We start from the raw sequence: 10637 nt of genomic DNA, 5'->3' as shown, positions 1-10637 counted from the left end.
CTGCACTCACACTTACTGTATACATACCCCATATAAACTGTACTCACACTTACTGTATACATACCCCATATACTGTACTCACACTTACTGTATACATACTCCATATACTGTACTCACACTTACTGTATACATACCACACAGACTGCATTCATACTTACTGTATACATACCCCATAGAGACTAATCTCACACTCACTGTATACATACCCCATAGACAGCACTCACACTTAGTGTATACATACCCCATATAGACTGTACTCACACTTACTGTATACATACCCCATATAGACTACACTCACTGTATATATACCCCATAGACAGCACTCACACTTACTGTATACATATCACATATAGACTACACTCACTGTATACTCCATATAGACTACACTCACACTCACTGTATACATACCCCATATAGACTGCACTCACTTGCTGTATACATACCCCATATAGACTACACTCACAGTATACATACTCCATATACAGCACTCACACTTACTGTATACAGATCCCATATAGACTACACTCACTGTATACTCCATATAGACTACACTCACTGTATACATACCCCATACAGACTGCACTCACACTTACTGTATACATACCCCATATAGACTACACTCACACTCACTACATACATACCCCATAGACTGCACTCCCACTTACTGTATACATACCTCATATAGACTACACTCACTGTATACATACCCCATATAGACTGTACTCACACTTACTGTATACATACCCCATATAGACTACACTCACACTCACTGTATACATACCCCATATAGACTACACTCACACTCACTGTATACATACCCCCTAGACTGCATTCACACTTACTGTATACATACCCCATATAGACTACACTCACTGTACATATACCCCATATAGACTGCACTCACACTTACTGTATACATACCCCATATAGACTACACTCACTGTATACATACCCCATATAGACTGTACTCACACTTACTGTATACATACTTCATATAGACTGCACTCACACTTACTGTATACATACCCCATATAGACTGCACTCACACTCACTGTATACATAACCATACAGACTGTGTTCACACTCACTGTATACATACCCTTATATAGACTGTACTCACACTCACTGTATACATACCCCATAGACTACACTCACACTTACTGTATACACACCCCATATACTGTACTCACACTCACTGTATACATACCCCATATAGACTACACTCACACTTACTGTATACATACCCCATATACTGTACTCACACTTACTGTATACATACCCCATATAGATGCACTCACGCTTACTGTATACATACATACCCCATATACTGTACTCACACTTACTGTATACATACCCCATATACTGTACTCACACTCACTGTATACATACCCCATATAGACTGCACTCACACTTACTGTATACATACCCCATATACTGTACTCACACTTACTGTATACATACCCCATATAGACTGCACTCACACTTACTGTATACATACATACCCCATATACTGTACTCACACTCACTGTATACATACCCCATAGACTACACTCACACTTACTGTATACATATCCCATATACTGTACTCACACTCACTGTATACATACCCCATATAGATGCACTCACACTTACTGTATACATACCCCATATACTGTATTCCCACTCACTGTATACATACCCTATATACTGTACTCACACTCACTGTATACATACCCCATATAGACTGCACTCACACTTACTGTATACATACCCCATATACTGTACTCACACTTACTGTATACATATCCCATATACTGCACTCACACTCACTGTATACATACCCCATATACTGTACTCACACTTACTGTATACATATCCCATATACTGCACTCACACTCACTGTATACATACCCCTAGACTGCACTCAGGCTGTGCACCAGGCACACTTTCCTCTATATTTGGCACATAAAGTGACTTGTGCAGTGAGTGTGGCAGGATGGTGACAATAGGATCCCACCACAGCCTCCTCTGTCACCACCTGCCTCAGGTGAGACCCCTGCCCCGGGCCAGGTGGGTAAGAGAGGGGCAGTGCCAGTGAGTGAGCCCCCCGTGCTCACCCACCTCCAGCAGCAGCACATGGAGCAGCTGCTCCGCCTCCCGGTCCTCCTCCCCTGGCTGGAGTGAGTCACTGGCACCGGCATCCAGCAGAAGTGTCCTCTGTGGCTGGGGAGATGCGGGGCAGAGCCGGGTGCCGGATACTTCTCAGCCCTCTCCCCCCCATGAGGCGTCCCCTGCTGGACTAGGCTGGAGGTGGCTGTGCGCATCCAATGCGCCGGGGCGCAGCGAGGCTGGGGGCTCCCCTGGGGTCTCCGGTCACCTGAGGACGGTGCTGCTGCCGGGGTTGGGCTCGCCGCTCGCTATGGCATTTACTTTCGCTGCCTTCTGCTACATGCTGTCCCTGGTCCTGTGCGCTGCGCTCATCTTCTTCGCCATCTGGCATGTAAGTACCTGGGGGGCACTGGGGGCTTCCAACTGGGGACTGGGGGCTTCCAACTGAGGACTTCTCACTGGGGGCTTCCAACTGGTGGCACTGGGGACTTCCAACTGGGGACTGGGGGCTTCCAACTGAGGACTTCTCACTGGGGGCTTCCAACTGGGGACTGGGGGCTTCTCACTGGGGGCTTCCAACTGGGGACTGGGGGCTTCTCACTGGGGGCTTCCAACTGGGGACTGGGGGCTTCCAACTGGGGTCACTGGGGGCTTCTCACTGGGGGCTTCCAACTGGTGGCACTGGGGACTTCCAACTGGGGACTGGGGGCTTCTCACTGGGGGCACTGGGGGCTTCTCACTGGGGGCACTGGGGACTTCCATCTGGGGACTGGGGGCTTCTCACTGGGGGCACTGGGGACTTCCATCTGGGGAGGACTGGGGGCTTCTCACTGGGGGCTTCCAATTGGGGACTGGGGGCTGCTCGCTGGGGTCACTGGGTGCATCCGACTGGGGGCTTCTTACTGGGGGCACTGGGGGCTTCCAGTTGGGGACTAGGGGCTTCTCGCTGGGGTCTCTGGGGCATCCAACTGGGGTCACTGTGGGATTCCAACTGTGGACTCGGGGCTTCTCACTGGGGTCACTGGGGGATTCCAACTGGGGACTGGGGGCTTCTCACTGGGGGCTTCTCACTGGTGGCACTGGGGGCTTCCAACTGGGGACTGCGGGCTTCTCACTGGGGGCACTGGGGACTTCTCACTGGGGTCACTGTGGGATTCCAACTTGGGACTGGGGGCTTCTCACTGGGGACACTGGGGGATTCCAACTGGGGACTGGGGGCTTCTCACTGGGGGCTTCTCACTGGTGGCACTGGGGGCTTCCAACTGGGGACTGCGGGCTTCTCACGGGGGGCACTGGGGACTTCTCACTGGGGGCACTGGGGGCTTCTCACTGGGGTCATTGGGGGCTTCCAGCTGGGGACTTGTAGCTTCTCACTGGGGGCACTGGGGGCTTCCAACTGCGGTCACTGTGACCGCTGGGGGCTTCTCTAACTGGGGGAACTGGGGGCTTCCAACTGGGGACTGGGGGCTTCCAACTGGGGACTGGGGGCTTCTCACTGGGGGCACACAACTGGGGACTGGGGGCTTCTCACTAGGGGCACTGGGGGCTTCCAACTGAGGACTGGGGGCTTCTCACTGGGGTCACTGGGGGCTTCCAACTGGGGACTGGGGGCTTCTCACTGGGGGCTTCCAACTGGGGGCTTCTCACTGGGGGCACTGGGGGCTTCTCTTTGGGGAGCACTGGGTACTGGGGGCTTCTCACTGGGGTCACTGGGGGATTCCAGCTGGGGACTGGGGGCTTCTCTCTGGGGGCACTGGGGGCTTGTCACTGGGGAGCACTGGGTGCTGGTGGCTTCTCAGCCAGGCAGGGTGGCCAAACCTTCTGCTGTACCTGTACCTGCTTACTGACATGTTACTGAGCAGCCAGGCAAGGTGGCCAAACCTTCTGCTGTACCTGCACACTGCTTACTGACATGTTACTGACACAGGTGTCTACAACTAGAAGACAGATGAGTGACTTTGGGACTTTGGCTCCACTAAGGAGTCTGACGCTTTTGTTTATTTATTTATATTGTTTACTGACTGTCAGTAAATTTTGTAAGTGTTGAAAACTTGTAGGACATGCTGGGAATTGTGGTTCCCGCAGCTGTTTGTTGACAGTGACAGTTATAGACTCACTACTAATACAAGGCACTTGCAGGCACCACTGACAAAAACAAGCTCCCAGGATGACACTAATTGTGTATTATGAAAGTATGCAGAATATTAATTTATCAATGCACTAAATTCATTATTTATTATAACAACTCACCTATTATCCTGTATTGTACTTTCTGGTTGTTTCTGTCTTTGTCTCTGTCTTCTTCTCTCCCATCTTCTCTTTCCCCTTCTCCCCCCCCCCCCCCCCCCCCACACACCTCCCGTGTCTCTCTCTCTCTCTCTCTCTCTCTCTCTCTCTCCATAAATGTGGCAGCATTCACGGATTAACTTAAATGTTTTTCCTGGAGCAATGAAAACATTTCTGACACAGTTACGTTTTCCCTCCGTGATAACAAAACAAACTATTGTTTTCAGGTTCAACCCCACATTCCGGAATGATAAACTTCCCATGTTAATGTAATATGTAACATTGCCTGTATTCCCTCTGCATTACACCCTATTTACAGTATACATGCAGTAAATATCCTCTGGAGTCTGCATTTTACGAAGGATATTCGGTGAAAACTGAAAATCCAAACCAGGGTTCCATGTAAGAAAATGCAGGAACTAGAGGTTATATTTGGGTTATGGATAAGTAGATGGTTTTGTGTGTTTGTGCCAATCTCCCTTAATATCTTTTATTTGGTATTCTGACGGGTCTTTATTACTTTCTGTGCACGCGGCCAGCTGCGTGGTTCAGCCACAAGTACCTTCTGCTGGGAATTTTAGTACTTGGATAGTTTGTCTGATGTGTGGTTACCGTGTGTGGTTACCATGTGTAGTTACAGTGTGTGGTTACCATGTGTAGTTACAGTGTGTGGTTACAGTGTGGTTACAGTGTGTGGTTACACTACAGAGTGATTACAGTGTGTGGTTACAGTGTGGTTACAGTGTGTGGTAACAGTGTTTGGTTACCATGTGTGATTACAGTGTGTTGTTACAGACAGTGTGTGGTTACAATGTGGTTACTGTGTGTGGTAACAGTGTTTGGTTACCATGTGTGGTTACAGTGTGTGGTTACAGTGTGTGGTTACCATGTGTAGTTACAGTGTGTGGTTACAGTGTTTGGTTACCATGTGTGGTTACAGTGTGTGGTTACAGTGTGTGGTTACCATGTGTAGTTACAGTGTGTGGTTACACTACAGAGTGATTACAGTGTGTGGTTACAGTGTGGTTACAGTGTGTGGTAACAGTGTTTGGTTACCATGTGTGATTACAGTGTGTGGTTACAGACAGTGTGTGGTTACAATGTGGTTACTGTGTGTGGTAACAGTGTGTGGTAACAGTGTTTGGTTACCATGTGTGATTACAGTGTGTGGTTACAGTGTGTGGTTACAGTGTGTGGTTAGTGTGGTTACAGTGTGTGGTTACAGTGTGGTTACAGTGTGTAGTTACAGTGTGTGGTTACAGTGTGTGGTTACAGTGTGTGGTTACAGTGTGTAGTTACTGTGTGTGGTAACAGTGTTTGGTTACCATGTGTGGTTACAGTGTGTGGTTACAGTGTGTAGTTACTGTGTGTGGTTACAGTGTGTAGTTACCATGAGCCGGATGTACTAAGCGGAAAATGCGGTTAACTCCCTGTTTACCGCATTTTCCTGATGTACTAACCCCCGGCCGGCAGGTCAGCGCCGCGGCGGTGTACGCCAGCTTTAACTGGCGATAGTCCATAGAAGCCTATGGGCTTCTCTCCGCGGCGCTGTGTGAGGGATCCGATCGGATCCCTCCCAGCATGCCCTGCGGCCGCCCCCGTCGCCCCGCGCATGCGCAGACTGACTCCTGGGGCCGAATCCCGGAAGTCAGGCTGCCGCTGTGCATCGCGGAGGACAGCTCTTATCGGAAGAGCTGTCCTCCGCAATGCTGATCGCATATGTTAGTACATATGCGATCAGCATCGTGGCGCTGGGCGGCGATGTACATTAGTACATCCCGCCCCATGTTTGGTTACAGTGTGTGGTTACAGTGTGTAGTTACAGTGTGTAGTTACAGTGTGTGGTTACTGTGTGTGGTTACTGTGTGTGGTTACAGTGTGGTTACAGTGTGTGGTTACAGTGTGTGGTTACTGTGTGTGGTTACAGTGTGTGGTTACTGTGTGTGGTTACAGTGTGTGGTTACAGTGTGTGGTTACTGTGTGTGGTTACAGTGTGTGGTTACAGTGTGTGGTTACTGTGTGTGGTTACAGTGTGTGGTTACAGTGTGTGGTTACTGTGTGTGGTTACTGTGTGTGGTTACAGTGTGGTTACTGTGTATGGTTACAGTGTGTGGTTACAGTGTGTGGTTACAGTGTGTGGTTACAGTGTGGTTACTGTGTGTGGTTAAAGTGTGAGGTTACAGTGTGTTGTTACAGTGTGGTTACTGTGTATGGTTACAGTGTGTGGTTACAGTGTGTGGTTACAGTGTGTGGTTACTTTGTGTGGTTACAGTGTGTGGTTACTGTGTGTGGTTACAGTGTCTGGTTACAGTGTGTGGTTACTTTGTGTGGTTACAGTGTGTGGTTACTGTGTGTGGTTACAGTGTCTGGTTACAGTGTGTGGTTACTGTGTGTGGTTACAGTGTGTGGTTACTGTGAGTGGTTACAGTGTGTGGTTACTGTGTGTGGTTATAGTGTGTGGTTACTGTGTGTTGTTACAGTGTGTGGTTACAGTGTGTGGTTACTGTGTGTGTTTACAGTGTGTGGTTACTGTATGTGGTTACAGTGTGTGGTTACTGTGTGTGGTTACAGTGTGGTTACTGTGTGTGGTTACAGTGTGTTGTTACAGTGTGGTTACTGTGTGTGGTTACAGTGTGTGGTTACAGTGTGTGGTTACAGTGTGTGGTTACTGTGTGTGGTTACAGTGTGGTTACAGTGTGTGGTTACAGTGTGTGGTTACTGTGTGTGGTTACAGTGTATGGTTACTGTGTGTGGTTACAGTGTGGTTACTCTGTGTGGTTACTGTGTGTGGTTACTGTGTGTGGTAACAGTGTTTGGTTACCATGTGTGGTTACAGTGTGTGGTTACCATGTGTAGTTACAGTGTGTGGTTACACAGTGTGGTTACAGTGTGTGGTTACACTACAGAGTGATTACAGTGTGTGGTTACAGTGTGTGGTAACAGTGTTTGGTTACCATGTGTGATTACAGTGTGTGGTTACAGACAGTGTGTGGTTACAATGTGGTTACTGTGTGTGGTAACAGTGTTTGGTTACCATGTGTGGTTACAGTGTGTGGTTACAGACAGTGTGTGGTTACAATGTGGTTACTGTGTGTGGTTACAGTGTGTGGTTACTTTGTGTGGTTACAGTGTGTGGTTACTGTGTGTGGTTACAGTGTGTAGTTACTGTGTGTGGTTACAGTGTGGTTACTCTGTGTGGTTACAGTGTGGTTACTGTGTATGGTTACAGTGTGGTTACTGTGTGTGGTTACTGTGTGTGGTTACAGTGTGGTTACTGTGTATGGTTACAGTGTGTGGTTACAGTGTTTGGTTACTGTGTGTGGTTACAGTGTGTGGTTACAGTGTGTGGTTACTGTGTATGGTTACAGTGTGTGGTTACTGTGTGTGGTTACTGTGTGTGGTTACTGTGTGTGGTTACTGTGTATGGTTACAGTGTGGTTACTGTGTGTGGTTACAGTGTGGTTACTGTGTATGGTTACAGTGTGGTTACTGTGTATGGTTACTGTGTGTGGTTACTGTGTGTGGTTACAGTGTGGTTACTGTGTATGGTTACAGTGTGTGGTTACAGTGTGTGGTTACTGTGTGTGGTTACAGTGTGTGGTTACTGTGTGTGGTTACAGTGTGTGGTTACAGTGTGTGGTTACTGTGTGTGGTTACAGTGTGTGGTTACTGTGTGTGGTTACAGTGTGGTTACCATGTGTGGTTACAGTGTGTGGTTACTGTGTATGGTTACTGTGTGTGGTTACAGTGTGTGGTTACAGTGTGGTTACCATGTGTGGTTACTGTGTGTGGTTGCTGTGTATGGTTACAGTGTGTGGTTACTGTGTGTGGTTACTGTGTATGGTTACTGTGTGTGGTTACTGTGTGTGGTTACTGTGTGTGGTTACTGTGTATGGTTACAGTGTGTGGTTACTGTGTGTGGTTACAGTGTGGTTACAGTGTGTGGTTACAGTGTGTGGTTACTGTATGTGGTTACTGTGTGTGGTTACAGTGTGGTTACCATGTGTGGTTACTGTGTGTGGTTACTGTGTGTGGTTACAGTGTGGTTACAGTGTGTGGTTACTGTGTATGGTTACTATGTGGTTACATTATGTGGTTACATTGTGTGGTTACAGTGTGTGGTTACTGTGTGTGGTTACAGTGTGTGGTTACAGTTTGTGGTTACTGTGTGTGGTTACAGTGTGTGGTTACTGTGTGGTTACCGTGTATGGTTACTATGTGGTTACAGTGTGTGGTTACAGTGTGTGGTTACTTAGTGGTTACAGTGTGTGGTTACTATGTGGTTACAGTGTGTGGTTACAGTGTATGGTTACTGTGTGGTTACTGTGTGTGGTTACTGTGTGTGGTTACAGTGTGGTTACTGTGTATGGTTACAGTGTGTGGTTACAGTGTGTGGTTACTGTGTGTGGTTACAGTGTGTGGTTACTGTGTGTGGTTACAGTGTGTAGTTACTGTGTGTGGTTACTGTGTGTGGTTACTGTGTGTGGTTACAGTGTGGTTACTGTGTATGGTTACTGTGTGTGGTTACTGTGTGTGGTTACAGTGTGGTTACTGTGTATGGTTACAGTGTGTGGTTACTGTGTGTGGTTACTGTGTGTGGTTACAGTGTGTGGTTACTGTGTGTGGTTACAGTGTGTGGTTACTGTGTATGGTTACAGTGTGTGGTTACTGTGTATGGTTACAGTGTGGTTACTGTGTATGGTTACAGTGTGGTTACTGTGTATGGTTACAGTGTGGTTACAGTGTGGTTACTGTGTATGGTTACAGTGTGTGGTTACTGTGTGTGGTTACAGTGTGTGGTCACAGTGTGTGGTCACAGTGTGTGGTCACAGTGTGTGGTTACAGTGTGTGGTTACTGTGTGTGGTTACAGTGTGGTTACTGTGTATGGTTACAGTGTGTGGTTACTGTGTGTGGTTACAGTGTGGTTACTGTGTATGGTTACAGTGTGTGGTTACAGTGTGTGGTTACTGTGTGTGGTTACAGTGTGGTTACCATGTGTGGTTACTGTGTGTGGTTACAGTGTGGTTACAGTGTGTGGTTACAGTGTGTGGTTACTGTGTGTGGTTACAGTGTGGTTACAGTGTGGTTACCATGTGTGGTTACCGTGTGTGGTTACTGTGTGGTTACTGTGTATGGTTACAGTGTGTGGTTACAGTGTGTGGTTACTGTGTGTGGTTACTGTGTGTAGTTACAGTGTGGTTACTGTGTATGGCTACAGTGTGTGGCTACAGTGTGTGGTTACAGTGTGGTTACCATGTGTGGTTACTGTGTGTGGTTACTGTGTGTGGTTACAGTGTGGTTACTGTGTATGGTTACAGTGTGTGGTTACAGTGTGTGGTTACAGTGTGGTTACTGTGTATGGTTACAGTGTGTGTTTACAGTGTGTGGTTACTGTGTGTGGTTACTGTGTGTGGTTACTGTGTATGTTTACCGTGTGTGGTTACAGTGTGGTTACTGTGTGTGGTTACTGTGTGTGGTTACAGTGTGGTTACTGTGTATGGTTACAGTGTGTGGTTACAGTGTGTGGTTACTGTGTGTGGTTACAGTGTGTGGTGTGTGGTTACTGTGTGTGGTTACTGTGTGTGGTTACAGTATGGTTACTGTGTATGGTTACAGTGTGTGGTTACAGTGTGGTCACTGTGTATGGTTACAGTGTGGTTACTGTGTATGGTTACAGTGTGTGGTTACTGTGTGTGGTTACAGTGTGGTTACTGTGTATGGTTACAGTGTGTGGTTACTGTGTGTGGTTACAGTGTGTGGTTACTGTGTGTGGTTACAGTGTGTGGTTACTGTGTGTGGTTACAGTGTGTGGTTACAGTGTGTGGTTACTGTGTGTGGTTACAGTGTGTGGTTACTGTGTGTGGTTACTGTGTGTGGTTACTGTGTGTGGTTACAGTGTGTGGTTACTGTGTGTGGTTACAGTGTGTGGTTACAGTGTGTGGTTACTGTGTGTGGTTACAGTGTGGTTACAGTGTGTGGTTACAGTGTTTGGTTACAGTGTGGTTACTGTGTATGGTTACAGTGTGGTTACTGTGTATGGTTACAGTGTGTGGTTACTGTGTGTGGTTACAGTGTGGTTACTCTGTATGGTTACAGTGTTTGGTTACTGTGTGTGGTTACAGTGTGTGGGTACTGTGTGTGGTTACAGTGTGTGGTTACTGTCTGTGGTTACTGTGTATGGTTACAGTGTGTGGTTACAGTGTGGTTACTGTGTATGGTTACAGTGTGGTTACTGTGTATGGTTACAGTGTGTGGTTACTGT

General features: G+C 47.5%; 1 protein-coding gene across 1 annotated transcript in view; it reads left to right on the top strand.

Annotated features, from left to right (window-relative positions):
• Window positions 1–2148: 2148 nt before the first annotated feature.
• CNIH3 (cornichon family AMPA receptor auxiliary protein 3) overlaps window positions 2149–10637 on the top strand; it is a 278222-nt gene continuing 269733 nt past the window's right edge. Inside the window, exon 1 of the mRNA XM_063919852.1 lies at window positions 2149–2479. Within this exon, the coding sequence (XP_063775922.1) occupies window positions 2399–2479 (81 nt within the window). The 5' untranslated portion in view covers window positions 2149–2398. The remainder of the gene's footprint in view (window positions 2480–10637) is intronic.

Source organism: Pseudophryne corroboree, chromosome 4 (genome assembly GCF_028390025.1).
Source record: "Pseudophryne corroboree isolate aPseCor3 chromosome 4, aPseCor3.hap2, whole genome shotgun sequence".
NCBI classification, from domain to species: Eukaryota; Metazoa; Chordata; class Amphibia; order Anura; family Myobatrachidae; genus Pseudophryne; species Pseudophryne corroboree.
The sequence above is the reverse complement of the archived record's forward strand: the minus strand, read 5'-3'. Positions and strand labels throughout refer to the sequence as shown.